This window comes from Aplidium turbinatum, chromosome 1 (assembly GCF_918807975.1).
Source record: "Aplidium turbinatum chromosome 1, kaAplTurb1.1, whole genome shotgun sequence".
Lineage (NCBI taxonomy): Eukaryota > Metazoa > Chordata > Ascidiacea > Aplousobranchia > Polyclinidae > Aplidium > Aplidium turbinatum.
Window position 1 is genome coordinate 15,800,723 of NC_137472.1, and position 19,156 is coordinate 15,819,878.

The 19,156-nt window shown below is 37.4% G+C and overlaps 1 protein-coding gene across 1 annotated transcript in view; it reads left to right on the forward strand.

Moving 5' to 3' along the window:
- LOC145782823 (growth hormone secretagogue receptor type 1-like) overlaps positions 1-19,156 on the forward strand; it is a 39,954-nt gene that overhangs the window by 17,458 nt on the left and 3,340 nt on the right. The window contains exons 2-8 of the mRNA XM_082594616.1: positions 2,180-2,308; positions 12,004-12,133; positions 12,578-12,706; positions 12,941-13,080; positions 13,456-13,592; positions 14,611-14,736; positions 16,728-16,866. Coding sequence (XP_082450742.1) covers positions 2,180-2,308; positions 12,004-12,133; positions 12,578-12,706; positions 12,941-13,080; positions 13,456-13,592; positions 14,611-14,736; positions 16,728-16,866 — 930 coding nt within the window. The remainder of the gene's footprint in view (positions 1-2,179; positions 2,309-12,003; positions 12,134-12,577; positions 12,707-12,940; positions 13,081-13,455; positions 13,593-14,610; positions 14,737-16,727; positions 16,867-19,156) is intronic.

Genomic DNA, 19,156 nt, shown 5'->3' on the forward strand with positions numbered 1-19,156 from the left:
CACTCATTTAAAATCGTTTGTTCAGTTTCTGCCCTTGGTTTTAGCTTAAACAAAAAATCGTAGACAATGACATTTTTTCGTGTCTTGCTTGTGTAGCCTAATTATTTTTAGAAAGCTATTTGATTTAGCTGCGTAGCTTTGACTCATTAAGTTGGCAAAAGATCTGCTTTTGTTTTTTCAAGATGAATCAATTCAGTATTTGTTTTGGGTTATTAAGTTTGGAAAAAATAACCAATTTCTTGGAAGAATTTAATTATTTGTGTCTGTGGTTTATTTAAGAGTAACCAGTAGTTTATTTGCTGTTTGAGTGTGTAAAAAAGTTCCTGAATATTAATTAATGTCAAAATCCTTCTATGCAAGTCATTTAAGCAGTTCGAAAAATGTGTATTTTACCCCTAAATATGTTTCAGTCTCGTATAATGAGGATACAAAGGAACTTTTATCACAGCTAATCTGCAATAAAAAGATTAAACGTTGAGCAAAAGATGTTGTTAATGCGTTTAAATCAAATGCGTTTCATTTACATATTTTATCAGAACGTTTCCGACAAATTCAACGTGAGCTTACAAGACTTACAGCAAGCTTACAATGTTTTTTCATCATAAAATTGAAACATGGAAACCTGATAAGCCAGACCCTTTCAACAACAAAAAAGTCTTTACTCAAACAAACTTAAATAAGTTTATCGCCGTGTTTTGACTTTTGTTATCCAAAGCAGTGGCGTAGCCAAAATGGGGGAATTGTAACTTTCTCCACTCTTTGAGACGTGTGTGACGTTACGGCAATTGGGTAAATGATAATCATATTGATGCAATTTTGGTAGAGAGGTGACTTTTTTTAACCATAGACAGATGAAACCAAGCAACCACACGGCATTTAACATCATACAATTAGAGTAAACATAAAACTATAAACTACGAACGTTTTCGCCATATTGAGAAGGGCTAACTTGAGTATGGCCGAAAACGTTTGTAGTTTATAGTTTTATGTTCACTCTAATTGTATGATGTTAAATGTCGTGTGGTTGCTTGGTTTTATCTGTCTTATTGATATTGATCCAATTATCGTAACGTCACGTAACTCACAAAAGGTTGTGTCATTCCTAGACCCTTATTTAACGGCCATTGGCTTGAAGAGTTGTAAAACTCAAAATAGCAAATTATTTTTATATGCATGCGTTAATTAAAAACTGTTATATGTTAATTAGATGAAACGTTAAAAAGACCGGAAAACGAAAAAGTAAAACAACGGTTTAAGTTTAAAAAGAAGATCCATAAGTCTTAATTTCTAAATTTTAAGTTTTTATATTTTTCATTAAAATTACATGACTGGCTGAGTGGCTGAATAGTGAAAACGCTTGCGCGACGCGCGAACGAATTTCATTTGCGATTCGCAGCATTTATGTGGCATAACTTTCTAGTTTCCATATGATTTTAATTCACCCTTTAGTTATTGTAGCGATCATTGTTTTGGTACATCAACTGTCTCAGCCAAAACAAGTTTCCTGTTTTTCATCATTTTCTAGCTTTAGAGACATTGAAACTAGATAAAAACGTCGCTTTTCACTGGTTGGAATAGGCAAAGGTCTTTTTGTCCATCTTGCATAATACTATTTACTTACTAAGCAGTGTATCTGTATAGTTGTACTTGCTGCTACTAGTTATGCTACTTTAAAGTATCATCGGCTGAGCCTAACAACGTAGATTAGCAAAATAAAGCACAACACCTAACTTGGCTAATTAGCGTGACGTTGCGATGCAAATAAAAGATGAGGTTCCTGTGAGCTAAATATTTCACGATGTTTTTGGGGATCTTAAACTCGGTTTTCACTTCTTTTTGTTAAGAAAGTTTTGTCCTATTTACTTCTACTCTTAAAAATAATAATTATTATATTTCACTCATAACAGAAGCGGCACAGAAAACTAGAACAAATTGTCGAACACTCTGAACTCTAATGCGATCAGTCACATTATAATCATGTTCAATCCAACAGAATGGCTTCTATCTGATTTTAGCAGGAGACTGAGCTAAAATAAGCTTTAGCACTCATATGCAGTAGTAAAGATGGGATCAGAACTGACAATGTCGACCAAACAGTGGAAGCAGATGCAAATTTTTGTTATTACTGTATTTTCACATAGACTTCCAACACGCATAAAGTTTGTTTTATTTTTTACAGTCCTTACAAGCCCCCTTACGATTACTCAGCGATACTGGTATCATCAGCCATAGTCATCCCTCTGAGCGTGATAGGGATTCTTGCCAATGTCATCACCATAGTTGTCATTTTACAGTCTACAAAGCTGTCGTAAGTATATACTTTTATAGTGACTTTACTTTTTTACCTAAAACTACAATTAAAGTACACACAGAAACAAAACAATATTCAAAAACAATTTACATACGTAAAATTTTCAGTCTGAAAAGATTACAATTTGAGAAGTGTTTATTGTTTTTATTTACATGATGGAGAAAAGCCCAACCGGTAACTGTAAATAAATTTAAAGCAGTGAAACCCCGTTGCTTTGACTCATATTAAACAGCTTCACTGATCCTCTCTGGTACTAACTCCTAATGCGTCATAATTGCACTTAAGTTTTGAAATACACGCCTTCTCTACCTTGTATCAGATTGCTGGTGTGGATGCAAACAGTGTACAGTAATAGTAGCCTACTTCGGATGTTTAAAGTTAGACTTGTATGCTTTTTTAGTTGACACAATCATTCTTAAGCAAAATCTGTGCATTAAAAATATTTTAGAAATCTCATTGCTTATTATTAAATTAAATTATTTGTTTTTGAATTGTGTAGCCTATATCTAGAATAAATGGCATAGTAGCCTAAGCTACATTCAAACATGTAAAGTGGTTAAAAATTTCACTTTCTTTTCACATATCACAGCAATTCACAACCTCAGGAGAAGGATGTACAAAAAGTTTACTAATGCTCAATTATAAAACGAATTTTTCTAATAGAAAACATAAAACAGCTGCTTATAATCTAAGCCAGTGGTTCCCAACACATGGGTCGCGACCCAAAGTTGGGTCGCCTGATTATTTTTTTGGGACACTTGTTTTTCAGGCATATTGTATCTTCGACGAAAAAATAACAATAAAAAAAATTTAAAACGTGAAGAGATCGATCACAAAACTGGAAAATATAAACACAAGTCATGAAGTGTTTCATGTCGAGACATCGGAAAGCTTTGTAGCATGATCGTAGTGCAAGAAGTTTTAACAGTTTTCGTTTTTATTATTGTTAATATTATTATTAAATGTAAACCCAACAAAAATTTCAGTCTCAAACATAAATTAACTTGCCAAAATTACGGGATATACATTGTAACGTGCACTATATATCACGAACACTATGTAGGACAAACCATGACAATTTTTTCCACACGTTGGGCCACACATAGTCTGATGTGGTAAAACGCATCAAAGACAAAGCCCCAAGTGCTGTATGGACTCATTGCTTTCTCCACAGAGAGGCCTTTGCTGCAAAAAAGCTGTCTCAAGAGCGGCAAGAAGTGTTGAATGATGTTGTGAAGTGTGTAAACTTCATCAAAGCAAGTCCACTAAATCGGCGTTTGTTTTCGTCTTTGTGCACTGACATGGATTCTGATTATTATCAAGCATTGCTGCTGCACACAGAAGTGCGATGGTTGTCACGAGGTCGTGTCCTGAAGCAAGTTTGTAGTTTGTGGGAGGAGATTGCTATCTTCCCGAAGCAACAGAACTTGTGAGATTAGCCGAGAAGTTTTTGCAAGCAGATTTCAACGCAAAAGTTGCTTACCTTGCCGATATATTTGACTCTCTGAATTCTCTAAATTCATTTATGCAAGGCAACGATTTAACGGTGATTGATTGCGCCGCAAAAGTTTCTGCTTACGACAAAAAACTCATATTCTGGAAATGTTATGTCACCAGAGATGTGTACGATACATTTCCTCAGCTAACGCAATATATTTGTGGCAAGGAAGTTGATATTAAGCAAACCATAATTGGACACCTGGAACAGTTTGCCAAAAAGTTTGTGCACTACTATGGAAAATCTCTAACACTTAATAGCCAAAATGATTGGATAATTGATCCATTCGTTGGAAAAGATCTGCCTCAACTTCCCATCGATGTTGCAGAACAGTTTATGGACATAACGACAGAAGCAGCAAATCGTGTTTCTTTTGCGTCCTTCAAAGACAAATACCCCAAAGATTCTGCAAACATCCACTTTTGGGCTTCCATGTACAGTACAAAGTGTGTCCCACAGTTTCAAATTTAGTGATTCAAAAACAGATTCCATTTGCAACAACTTGGCTTTGTGAGACTGAATTTAGCGCCATGTGTGTATTGAAAACTAAACAGCGAAACCGGCTGGAAGTTAAAGCCGACAAGTGGCTAAGCAAAATAACGCCTCGATTTTAAAAACTCAATGATAGCAAGCCAGCACAGCTATCTCATTAGTGATTTGATAAACATATTATTTTCGGAAAAAGTTACTGCTTTTGTAGTGCTGTTTGTTTGCAACGCCATCTTGTATGGCTTTTAAAATACTACGACAAATTGCTTGGGTCGCAAGATTTTACCGAACTGAATTTTTTTTTTTAAATGGGTCGCCTTAAAATCGAGCTGGGAACCACTGGCCTAAGCCACGCAAGCTTTTACATAGGATTTCCAATTGCATGCTTTGTATTCAATTCAATTTTACTTTTTATTGCTGGCGCGAAAATGAAAAGAACAATAAAGTAAACACACGAATTTGACACCAACAAAAGGAAAAGATAACTAAACCAACACATTTAAAACAGCATCGATAAAACAGTGTTATGAAATTAATGTTTTTAATTTGCACAGCCACCAAATCTACTTACTAGAAATTAAAATGCAGAGAACAAGAACAGTCACTCCCATAAAAAAGCAAACAAAAAAAAACGATAAAGGACAACTTATTGTGATGCTAAACTTAGAGTGAGCGGTCGTTATAACTGTAGAGAGAAAAACAAAACAAACAACAACAGCAGAAAAACATACTGAACAAAAAATAGAAACAAAACTTGGAGGCAGACTTACACCAGTTATCACTTTAAACAAGCTGGCTAAAGGAAAAATAAATTCAAGCAAAATTTGACTGAGTGAAGCTTGTACAATATTTGAAGATCACTGGTATAGCCCACAACACCAATCCGAAGTTCGTTAACCTTTAACATACCAAGCCTAGCTCACCAACGTCGTTTACCAAGGTGGGGTCCTCCAAGGACCCCATCGTTTCTATTGCTTAAAGTATACAGTATATACAGGGTCATCAATAATTAACGTTACAACTTCAAACAAAGGTATTTAACAAACGGTAGATAATAATTGAGTAATGAACATATAATATTATTGTCAAATAAATAAATATTTAAGAAAAACAAGGTTTCTCAATGTGTCGGCCATTTGCGTCGATAACAAGTCGGAGACGCTTCGAAAAGGACCTGCAATAGTCACGAATGACTCTTTGAGGTATTTTGGCTCATTCTTTTTTCAGATTAGCCTTCAGCGCTTCCAAACGTTGGTGGTGCTTAGTCGAAACCCTGCTCTCCAGGTAAGACCAAATGCCAAAGTCTAGGGGGTTCAGGTTTGGGGATGAAGGAGGCCATTTTTCCTTGGAAATGAAAAACGGCAAATTGGCTGAGCCAGTTTTGCGTTCTCTCCCAATAGCCTACATACAATCAGTATACCGGCACACCTAAGCACAAGCCAACTTGTAGTATACTTTCTTCATCCTTACTTAGTGTAGTGAAACCATCTACAATTCCTCTATTAAGAAGTTTATTACGCTAAAATGCAACTAGGTTGTTCTGACGACATAAACTGCAAACTGAATTGAGGCTGAAAATAAACACCAGTAAAGACGACAAAGGAACTTAAGGCAACGTAACAAAGCAATCAGCAACAAAGCAATCAGTAACAACGTAAATTACAATGCAACTTAAAGCAATAACATGTCATTCACCCCTTCCATAGATTATCAATAGGGATCAACAAAAATTAAAGGCGCTAATACATTAAATACATTTAATTAATTTACAAATCTGTTTGGCGGTCGCCTTGAACGTGATGAGCGCCGGGGCATGGGGCGCTCGCTAGAATCAGTCGGTATATGAGTTTCCGATGACGGGGCAGGTGCATCTTCATTGACAGGCTCATTATTAGTTGTTATTTCTTCGGGAAATTCCACAGATGGATTGTTTATCCCTTCGTTTGGACTCCCGGGATCCGGCAAACTAAGAGTCGACTCGTCAAGGCCACCACGAGCAGTTGGAGCGATGTCACGAATTGACACTGTGGTTTCGCGTCCGTTCGCGAAACGAACGTGCGCGTAGTTCGGAGTTGCATGAGTCATTTCCACTTCTTCGACAAGCGGTTCATACATGCTAGCACGAACGTGTCGTCTCAATAAAACCTTTTGAGGACATTTAACCCAAGTAGGTATGGAAAGACCTAGACTTGAACGACGCTGAAAATTAAAAAATCGCTCGTGTGGCGTCACGTTTGTTGCAGTACATAATAAAGAGCGCATAGAATGTAAAACATCAGGTAGAACACACTTCCATTTAGAAATAGGAAGATCTCGAGTTTTCAAAGCAAGTTTTACAGAAGTCCAAATTACGTCGTTGTATCTTTCGCATTGGCCATTAGCCCGTGGATTGTATATAGAAGTTCTGCTGGTAGGAATACGCAAACTGTACATGTAAGACACAAAATCCTTAGACATAAACGATGCACCTCTATCCGAATGCACATAACCACATTTACCAAACATTGCAAAAAGACTAGACATGCACGAGATTACAGTTTCAGTGTCTACTTTACTACAAGGAAAGGCGAAAGGAAATCGAGAGTACTCATCTACTACAGTCAGAATGTATTTGTTATTCGTAGCAGAAGGTAAAGGTCCTTTGAAATCGATGCTTAAGCGCTCCATAGGTTGCGTAGCTTTTATCAATGGAATTTCAATTGGCTTGTAGAACTTAGGTTTCAACTCAGCACAAATTTTACAAGCGGATCTCATTTTACGGATGTCATCAATAGAATAAGGCAAATTCTTTGTTTTAACATAATGATGCATGCGAGTTACTCCAGGGTGGCATAAGGCCGCATGAATTTCATACAACGAATTGTCCATCATAGTTGCACAATACACTCTAGATAAAGTGTCGGGAGCAGTATTATACTTCCCTGCTCGATAAACGATTTCATAATCGTACTGTGATAGTTCCAGTCGCCATCTCAAAATTTTTGCATTTTTTACCTTGCCATGGTTGTTGCTGTTGTACATGAATGCCACCGATTTTTGATCTGTGACAAGTTTGAATCGGCGTCCCGCTAGAAAATGACTCCATTTTCGAATGGCTTCGATAATTGCCGTCGCTTCTTTCTCTATGCTTGAGTGAAATTTTTCACTTTTGTTGAGTGTCCTGGAAAAAAAAGCAACGGGTCGCCCGTTCTGATTTAAAGTGGCTGAAATGGCAATGTCAGATGCGTCAGTTTCTACTGTAAATGAAATTTCTTCATCTATCACCCCAAGCGTAACTTGAGCCAATTCAGCTTTCAACGTCGCGAAAGAGTTTAGGGCTGCATCATTCAGAGGAAAGGTAGTGTTTCGAATTAAAGGCTGAATCTTGTCAGAATAACGCGAAATCCATTGCGCATAATACGCAAATAAACCGACAATCCTCTGCTGTTGTTTACTACTTTCTGGAGGCGGGATTTTTAGTAAAGATTCCACTCTTTCGGGGTTAGGACTTAAAGTACCTTTAGAGATTCTATATCCAAGCAAGTCGATTGTATCTGCCGAATAAGTACTTTTTGCTTCATTGAAAGTTAGATTGCATTCTCGAGCTACTGCAAGAAATTTTGATAAATTTTGATCGTGCTCTTCTTGGGTTTTCCCGCAAATGGTAATATTGTCAAGATAAGCGTACGTACCTTTGCACTCGTAGTCTTTGATAATGTTGTCCATTATCCGTTGAAAACCAGGTACTGCATTCGTTAGACCAAACGGCGTTCTCTTCCATTGCCACAAGCTTCCATCGGCTTCGAAAGCAGTGTAATTTCGATCTTGCAGAGGAACTTCTACCTGGTGGTACGCACTTTTTAAATCTAGCGTTGTATAGATGCTGTTCCTAGCAACATTGTTCACTACGTCTGACATAAGAGGTAAAGGATACGCGTCCAAACAAGTGAATTTGTTTATGGTTTGGCTAAAATCGATGACCATATACGCTTTTTGTGATTTTCTTGAGTGACCACAAGAGGTTGTGCTCGCCATGGCGAACGACTCGGCTCAATTAGACCTTCCTTATAAAGTCGCTGCACCTCTGAAAAGATAAAACTTCTATCGGCTTGAGAATACTTTCTAGGCTTTGTAGCAATCGGATGGCACTCCTTCCTTAAGTGTTTGAAAAGCTGTATTGAAGTTGACGTTTTAATAGCTTCTAATGCTCCGATCTGTAACGTTGGCATAGGCCCTCCAAATTGAATATGCACGCTTTTGTGCTGTTTCATAAAAGTTTGTCCGATAATTAGGTCGGTGAGCAAATTTTTCAAAACAGTGACTCCTACATTATCATACTCTTGTCCAAAAAGCGCGACTTTTACGTTACAGATTCCTAAACTTTGCGATGAACATCCTTTCACGGCTAAACCAATGCGGCATTCACTTTCTTCAAGATTTAGTTTTAGACGCTTTCTTAAACGGTCGCTCATGTGACAAAGGGTAGAGCCAGTGTCGATGAGAGCATTGGCTTGAACTCCGTTAACTGTAACAGGGACGTTGACCTTTGCGTGGGTGTCGAAAGATTCGGTTGCCATATTCATAATGACATCTCGTGGAGAAGAAGCAGATGAATAAATATGTTTTCGGTTTACCCTGGAAAGACGACAAACTTTTGAGAAATGACCTTTTTTAGAACATTTGAAACAAATAACTTCACGAGCAGGGCAATATCTTCTACTATGTCGCCTATTTCCGCAATAGTTACACTTTTCAACCAACGCGGCGCTAACATCTGAGCTTTCTTCCTTATCTGAAGAATCTTCAATTTTAAAGGTAGGACGTGTTTCAAAAGCTGTTGCGCCACAATCAAGTGAAGACGGAGTCTGGCTCGCAGTCATTTCGACACGATTGCAAAACGTTTGGGCATCATCTAAGGATCGAGCTTTATCAAAAGTTTGTTGTAGCGAAGCATTTTTGTCCTCTAGCAAGCGTTGTTTAATGTGATTTGACGAAATCCCAGCGATAAACGAGTCACGTATAGCTTCCTCTTTATGCGCAACTGCCGATACGGCCCGAAAGTCACAGGAGAGGCTCAATCGCTTTAAGGTCTGCATGTACTCGTCTAGTGATTCATCTGGCTTCTGCTTCCTAGTTTTTAAAACAAATCGAGAAAACATGGGGTTAGAAACCTTTTCAAAAAGGCGCTTCAGTTGTTCGATAGCTTCATCATAATTTGTTGTCTCACACACCAGTTCATATACTGAAGCGTCTATATGATTTATAAGCAAATTCAACTTGTCTTCAGCTGAAACTTCTCCGAGCTTTTCTACATAAATTGTAAAAGACTTGTACCAATGCACCCATTGTCGTTTAGCGTCTTTACTTTGCGGGTCCGCAGCTAAGAGTCTAGGGCGCAAGTCTTTTAGATCCATACTTTATTAGCGTAATAAAATGTAGTGAAACCATCTACAATTCCTCTATTAAGAAGTTTATTACGCTAAAATGCAACTAGGTTGTTCTGACGACATAAACTGCAAACTGAATTGAGACTGAAAATAAACACCAGTAAAGACGACAAAGGAACTTAAGGCAACGTAACAAAGCAATCAGCAACAAAGCAATCAGTAACAACGTAAATTACAATGCAACTTAAAGCAATAACATGTCACTTAGATTACAGTTTATACAGCTAATGTAACAAAGGAAGATTGCTGAAATTGTAAGTAAAGCAGATGCCATTTTTATGACACTGTAACAAACCCCTGTTTTTATCCCAAGTGTTATAAAAACTAAAATTTTAGTCCTAGCATCATATAAAGTATAATATATCAAATATAGTTATTGCAGTACTATCTGAATCCTTAACAGCCTGTAATAATATATGTGTTTCTACAAATTACTTAGACAAAGGATCATATTCATAAACACACAGTTCATTCACTTCACATTCTTTTGCACTTGTCACAGTTGTGTTGGTGACTCGGTGCTGTTCGCAAATGAAACGTTTGCATTTGGAGCATATAATGTTAACTTTTCTATCGTTGTTTCAAGGACATTGAAAACATCTTCCTCTCTTCCGTCTCACTAGCTGCCTAGCTGCCTTGACGCTAAGAATATATTTGAAGCTTCAGTGTTTCGAGCTACAGAAACTCCCATACCTTCAATAGCTCTAACGATGTGAAGCTGAAAACCAGATGGATTACATGCTCTGCGCAAGACATCAGGTTTCGTCAATTCTTTGCCTATAGGCCTATCCACCAAGAAATGATATCCTCGATTAGATTTTCTACTGTTTCCAGTCTCTGTTTTTGAACACCCAAGTGCTATAGGAATTCAGGGCTCCAATGTCAAGCACGTTTATAAAAAGTCGAAAAGGCCATCTTGACGTTCGTTTGGCACAAGAATATTCACTCACCAACTTGTCTGCATCATCCACTCCACCTTTTGTGCGGTTATATTCAAGTATCATGTTGGGTTTCTTGTGATCCTCATTAGACAGTGAATCATCAAGATACTGAGAAGATAGTAAACGAACCATCTTGTTTTTTTAGGCACATAGCTTACAACTGACAGTTTATCTGAAAAGATAAAGTTTGATGATAAAACATACCGTCCCTTCCCAACTTCCATAACTGAAGGAATATCTGACTTTTTTCTCAGTGTTCCTGTCTTGGTGATATTTATCTGAAGCAAAAATTCTGCAGTTGGCACTGATGTAAAAAATTTATCTGTGGTGACACTTCTTCCAGTTGCAAACAGTGATTTCATCATGTCACACAGTACACACAACTAGACTTCCTTGATTTTTCTTTAGTGCACTCCCAGGAAGTTTTCCAGTATAGACTTAGAGATTATAGAGGTAAAGTGGTTTTCACGTCTTCAGCTGCCCACACTTTAATTCCATACCTTGCTGGTTTTGATTTCATGTACTGTCTCATTGGACATTTCCTTCGGAAAGAGATTAATTGTTCATCTACCGTTACTTCTTCAAATCATAGAGTTTTTTTGCAGTTTTCTACAAATCCATCCAAAATTTCGCGAAAAGCTGCAAGTTTAGCATTTTCTTTTCTTTGACCACGTGTTGATTTGTCATCAAATTCTCAAACTCTGTCAAAATGTAAGGACATTTTCGCGTGAAGTTAACTGAATAACATTCAGCCTTTGTAACCTAATATACCAAGGGGGGTCCCATCAGGACCCCAGGTAACGTTATGCTGTTTTTTGCATATGTTTCAAATAATTTTTTAATTTTTGTTGCACTATACTGAACTTGATTAAATTTATGACACATACAAAGATTAGAAGAAAAATTGTTGCTATAGGTAAGGCGAGAGATAAAAAAATTCACCTCTGGGGTCCCTACGAGACCCCGCTTGGTATGTTAAGGGTTAAAAACGGCCTCTTGATTAAATCAACATAACATTAGCACTAATTCAAACCGTTCTCCTAAAATAATGCAGTCTATATAAACTTGCAAGTTTAAATGATATAAAACTCTAAAGTGTTTGCTTGAAGTCAACCTTATACCATCGATGGTATAAAGATTAACTTCAACCAAAAACTTTAGAGTTTTATGTCATTTAATGAGTCGTTGAAGTTTTAGATTTGTGATCGCCCATAGAGGAAGTTTCTTAGTGCCTGATCCTTTCTATGACTTTAGCATCTTTTCAATAGCTTGCAAGTTTATCAGTTGTAAGCTAACCTTTGTTTCTCGCCAAGTTACTTCAACTTACATTTTTGATAGAACTGTGTTCAATTACTTGATGCTGAGTCTTTGCGTTTCTGATCTCATGTCGGCGTTCATAAGCCCTTTGTTTCTATACCGGCGCATTTGGGGATTTGATGAGTGGAATGCGTCACAGTTCCTATGCAAGGTGAGTAGCTGGAAGAGAGCAGTGGCGTCTAAAAGATTGTATCGTAAACAGTGACGCATCCAAGGTTGGGCGATCGCCCCCCCCCCCTCCTTAAACCTAAACAAAGAAAAGTGTTTTTATTCACGATGTCATTGCAATGCCGGATCAATGTAAACACATACACATCATTGTGTTTTGTTGAAATTGCTCGCCCTCATTCCTAAGGGCTAAGGCTAGCTAACTGCTGGATCCGCTCCTGATCGTGAATAGTCAGTTGAAAGCTAAAGTAGTTTCGCCGTACGCATTTCTGATACAAATGCAATATTTTCACACAACAAAATAAGCTAAACAAAGGTGTACCAATTTATGTAACTAATTTTCCAGGGTGGAGTTGCAATTTTGTCTCTTTAATCTTCTGCAATAATCTCTGCTCAATGAAATAGAAATAAAAAATTGTTGTTTCAGTTTTATTTTGGAACCGAGCTTTGGACTTCTTACGTCACGTCCGTTCACATTCTCATGTTTGCATTGCTCCGTTACATTTCAGTGAGGTCACCGTCGCAATATTACAGGATACATAAAGTACAAATAAAGGTGTTTGAAAGCTTTACATCATAGAAATTTATTTTATTCGGTAAAAATACTTTTGCTGCAAAAAACTGCATCAGTTACAAAATTGTTCTTGACAATTTTCATGACAAACGTTATGGCTACGTTGTAATTTGGTTTCGTGTTTTTATGGTTCAAAAAGAAGTAACCTTTTTGCCAAAGCTAAGTTTACATGTTTTTTAGCATCACACTACAACAAATTCTTATTTCTTGTTTTAGAAAACGATCCTGGTCGTTTGGTTGTTGACATTCTTTGCCGGGTTTGTACCATTTTCCATTATGCTCGGTTCCCATGAGCGTGACCGAATGGCTCAAACCCTGGATGCAAAATGGCCGGCGTGCACATTGAACCTAGAATGGTAAATATTTCTGGTGGTACCGCAATTAAAAGTTTTTTAAGACTATGTAAATCAATTTGCAAATATTCACAGAATATTTCTAGCAATCAACCTACAATAGGTATAATCTGTTATGCTGAATTGCAGCTACCGATCAGATCCAATCAAAATAATAATAATTGTAAGTATTATACTAATATCGTACCTATAGCAAGTAATAATTATTATGTTAGTAATTATAATGAAATTATTTTTTGTCATTTTGTTACTGATTCTAGTGACTGTAGTCTACTTTTGTTTAACGGTTTTATTGAAAATGTTCTCATAGGGTTTACTTCTATTACTAAACAAAATCGTTAAGTAACAGGTTATGCAAAATATTTTCTTGGATTTTAGGTTATCGATATTCAGAAGATACACTGTGGCTGCATATAGCTTGTTGTTCTACATACCAATGATATTCGTTATACTGCTCTCAATTGCAATCGTCTGTCAAATTTACAAGAAGAGAAGAAATAGAGAAACAATTATCAGTGAGTAATAGAACAAGCTGCTCATTCAGGTCACAACGCTAAGTTTGTAATTGCTGTGGGGTGTGGCCCTATCTAGTTTGTAACGAGCTGGGGTTTTCGAAACAAGCAGGGACGTAACTCGAAATGAAACATTTATGGGAGAAAAAATTACTGTTGGCAAATATTTTATTGTTAGACACAAAGAGTTTGATTAAATATATAGCTGCTGAATGCATCCAAATATTTATGAAACGTCTTTCAACATATAATACAATGTCATTAAAAGCTTTCATTAAAAACATGTTTTTACAAAGCAAAATAAAATTTTGGAGAGCGATTGTCCCCTCTTCCAAGTTCCCTTGGCTACGTCACTGGAAGCAAGTATTCTGTGGTTAAAACGACTTTTATCATATAGAATTTAATTTGAAACGCAACGAAACAGTAGCGAAGTATTTTTTCAAACTTTTAAAATTTTATGAAACATTTTGTTTTGAACACTCGTCATCCACAACGTTAGAAAAATTGCTTCAATTTTTGTCCGAACGAAGCAAAACTATGACAAAAGTTTATCTGCGGCCAAGAGATTGTGGTTTCTATACCCAGACAGCAAGTTAGTCGTTTTTTACAACGTAAAAATCGTTTGATTTGCTGTGTGGGGAACAACCATACACTTAGTAATGATTAGCATTATGTCATTCAGTTAAAAAATGAGTTATACTAGACTAATTGAGATTGGCTTGTATTTCATAGTAATATTCGTCGTCATTTTAATATTGTTGCTTAAATATAAGTTTGATTAAAAAGTAAACTGCTGCAGAAACATTATAACAACAGCAAAAACAATCTTCCGACCACATTAAGAGTTAGGCTATAGAATAAAATTCCTTCAATTTTTCTTATGTAGCCTATTCTTTTCATGACTGTGGCCATATCGGCATGGTTGGACACAGACTGCCTTAGACTCGAGTGTACGTATAATGTAGATAGATTTGGTTTAATTATTCTAACTAAAAATAAACCCTGTCCTTCTTTTTTGAAGGCTCATTCAGAGGAGTTATTTCAACAGTATCTCTCGAATCAAAGAGGAGAAGAAAGGAAAGACAAGTAATGCTGCAGCTTGCGCTGATAGTAGGTTCATTTCTTTTGGGCTACATCCCCCACACAGGTTTGTGCAAATTATCACACAAAGTTCTAGTTTTAAATGTTTAGCAGAGATTTTGATTGACTGATTGTTGAAATCTTTTTCCTCAGACTAAGAAAGCTTCTTTGAGAGCTTAATCCTGGCAGTTTCGTAGGCCCTATACTCGCAGGAAGTCTATAGATTCTGAAAAAGAAAAAAATCTCTTGATAGGCTAGACTACGAACTCATTTAGTGCCATGAAACGGAGAATTGAAGCAATCATGCATTCCAATAATTATTGTTATTTATTTGCATCAGACAAAGCTGTCCATATCAAAAACAACGAAATAATTAACAAACTGCAACTGCAATATTGAAAACGGTCTTATAACGATGCGTACGGTTACAATCTTGATCGTAAGGCTTTGTAGGCTATGACTTGGTATAGCCTACTTGATTAAACTATTCCTCAAAGAACCGATATCGTTATATAGGCAATATCGCATGACGGCGGCATGGCCAGATGATGGCCACAATTATACGTTTGGCAGCCATGGATGAATTCTGCCACAGCCACTAAAACCTCGAACCAACCAGACGCTACGTTGTCCGTCGCGTGGAAGTAACTACCGCAGTAGCGGCTTGTCCTAATAGGCTGCAGCATACCCTCGTAAAATTGATGCATGTTATTGCAATGTAGCCTACAACATTTTTGCAGCCTATCAATTAAAAACAGCCACGAGCCGCCATTAAGTTATTAGAAGCGTCATTGTGACCATTCTAGCTCTCAGCCAGAGAGTCAATCCTTGGTTAGTGGTTTGACCTTTTTTTGGTAATTACAGAAGAAAAAAGAGTTATGACATCGGTGGGAATCGAGCTCACGTCGTCCAAACGACAGTTTCCCTAACTCGTCAAGCCATGCGGTCGACGGCGAAACCTTCACTTAATTTACTTTCCATCATCCGCTTTTTGCACTTTTTCACGTCACAGAAAACGTAACTTACGATTGGTTGATTGGTTTGAGGTTTAAGTGGTATAGTGGCAGAAATTGTTTATGTTAAAGTGACTACCAATACATTTGCTGATATTATAAGTTCAGTTCAGTTTATTCATTTTTTCTGCTGGCGAATAAACAAAAATATACACAACACTATAAACAGAAAGAATTCCCAGAGCAAGGAAGGCTGAGAAAGACCAAATGGTCACCAAAGTCAGCTGCCACCCAAACATACAAGCAAAACACAAAAATTAAGGAACATGATACTGGAACTTATCGTAATACATTGAAATAACAAAAACAAAGCAACGTAAAGATTATGCATAGCATTGCATCGCTTTCGTAAAAAGTTTCATTTGCTTACTTGTGGCCAGTAGATTTGAAGCCACAATCTCCTTTATTTTAATTTTGCCTATTTACAAAACCTTACGAGGACTGAAAAAACGTTTTGAAGATTAAGTGTAACGTATTTGTAGCTCTGGGCTACTTGCTCATGATTTGGATTACTGTATTAGGCCTAAGTCTAATCCATATCCTACCAAAGTAAACAAGCCTTGTTTACTTGCTGAACTTCACACTTAGTGTGAAGTTTAGGTAGTCTTTGAAGTCACGTGTTAACTTCAGTATTCCATCCATTAGATGTCTCTAGATGCCCTGTAACAAGACTTCAACAATCGGAAACTTCACCCTGTCAATCTCGGTAACCGGGTCAGAGTCAGTGATTCAAAGCCTCTACAAGTATGCGAAACTGCCAGGATTAAGCTCTTCAAGAAGCTTTCTTAGTCCGAGTATAAAGATTCAATCAATCAATCAGAGCTGTCCTTGACGTGCATTGCTTATCTGCACACGCCCTGAATTGTGAACTGCATAGTGAAACTCCACAGTAGTTGTATCAACAAAGTCTAAGCACAATCTTACACAGTTAACTTCAGTTACAATTGTGATTGATCCAGCTCTGCTTTGAACAGACTAAATGTAGGCTACATAATTTTAGTTTACTGGATATTCAAGCCTAAACTTTGTCTGAATATATTTACAGTTTATCACTTTTTCACGACTTCCTTCACACCTATAACCTACAGCGACAAAGTTTTCGATTGGTGGTTCGGAATGATTGAGCACATTTGTATGCGAGTCAGCGAATGCCTGAACCCAGTGTTTTATAACCTCGCGTCAAGGTGAGATAACATGGATGAATAAGATAAATCTGTTCTTTCTTAATCCGCTATTAAATTATTATAAAACATTATTCTACCCACTAGATGCTGCTATAGGCTAAGTAGAGAGCTGTCGTTTAACCGTACCTGTTACTGGCGTAGACTCTATGGTCTCGCCCTCTGCTAATTCAGCAATTTCACATAGAAGCAGTGACGCTAGAAACCTGAGATTTCTTGACTTTTACTTTTTTTTCTTGCCCCAACTTTTTATCTCGATTATGTTGGTATCGGATAATTGTGAAGTTCACAATAAACCTTTTGTCACAGCCAGTTATGAAATGCAAGAAATCTGCTGATATTCAATAGCTTGATTGACAGTTTACTATTAGCGTGCGGCTTCATTTTGTGTTTGTCACTCATAACGCGATGGCGCTAAAATTCCATTCTGTACCCAGGCAGCAAAATTTGTCATTTTTACATTCATTCAATGTCGATTTTGCTGTCTGGGTAGGGAGTCGCGATCTGACGCGATATGAGTCATTCTTTGCTGGCAGACAATAATTAGGAGGGTAATTTGTTATTTGCGCAAATTGCTTTGTAGTGCAAAAAATGCATGGAATACTGTTTGCACAGAAACGGAAAAAAATTGATGAAATTCTGTGATCAACGCAAGAAGACTTTCAAAATAAAATGTGAATTGAAAAATTTGACCACGAAATGGCGAAAATAGGTCAAAAACCGAGTCTTTATCACCTTTTCTACCTAAAATACACAATCACGAATATATTTTGCGTAATAAATTGATTGAAGTGATAAATAAGGCGTTTGACCAACGGCATACTTTTTCCTGTTATTATTTGATATAAGCCGACGGAGTAATTAACAATAAGAGAGATGTAGACCTGATGGTCTCGGCCAGTAACTCTTGTCGCCAAAAGGAAGCAGTAACAGATACGGTTAAACTGCGTATCTCAACACGTCCGAATAGCAACTTTCCAAAAAGTGCCATAACAAAATTTCGAAATTGAAATTGAAATTATGAAATTGAAAAAAATACTTTGAAATTTGATTAATCAGAGTCGCCCTGATCAGTAGGGTATAGGCACTTTAACATTTATTACTTTGAACTTTGTTTGGTAATTACTGATTGCAGTGGCGGCTCGTGCCATGGGGCTGCAGGGCTGCAGCCCCACCTAAAAGAAAGAGAAGAGGAAAAATATGTTTTCCACTGTATTTGTCCGACCCGGTTACTTTTATCACTTAAAAATTGCGGATCGAAAATTAAAATATTAAAAGATTCGTTTGGCAACACCGACTTTGGGCGAACTGCTCTGCAGCTCGGTAGGCACTTTTACGTATTGCACTGCCCGAAGAGGCAACAGCAACCATGCGTATCGTATATGACATTACTGGTGTTTTAGTCACAACTTTTCTCATAAACTCCATTGTTTGCAGTCACTACGATTCTTCTTGCACTCAGTTCAGTTGAAGAAGAAAAAATAGTATTAGCAGAGGGTGGGAATCGAACCCATGCAATCGAAATTATTACTCCTCTGCCCTAACCATTAGGCAACGTTGGTTGTGGCGATGCATGCAGTTAAATTTCTTTGTATCAAAATCTTTCGATAAAGACGACCAGTTAATCACGTGTTGAGTCATGTCACGCATGATAGCGCTACCAACGTCAACGATGTCGTATGTCACGCATGGTTGCGGTTACCTTTTCGGGCAGTGCAATACGTAAAAGTGTCTACCCTGCAGCTCGGTAGGCACTTTAACATTACCCACTGGTCAAAGAGGTACGCAATCATGCGTGACATGTTCATTCGCGATTCAGCTGATTTCAGTCATGTGACTCGTGACGTGTTTTCTGATCGAAAAATTTTGATACAAAGAAATTTAACTGAATGCTTCACCACAACCACCGTTGCCTAATGGTTAGGGCAGAGGAGTATAGTAATTTCGATTTCGAGGGTTCGATTCCCACCCTCTGCTAATACTATTTTTTCTTCTGCAACTGAACTGAGTGCAAGAAGGATCTTAATGGTAGCAACTTTAACAAGTCGAAATTGTGACTAAAACACAAATATTGATTGAACATGTCACGCATGATTGCGTACCTCTTCGACCAGTGGGTAATGTTAAAGTGCCTACCCTGCAGCTCGAGGTTCTGGATTTCAAGCGCTCAGATTGGCTAAAAATTATCCTTGAAGCTCCACCTCTTTTTGTATTTTACAGCAATTTTTGAATCTGTTGGGGCTGCATGGAAAACAGCCCCACCTAACCGAATAATTTTACAGACTTTTTAAAG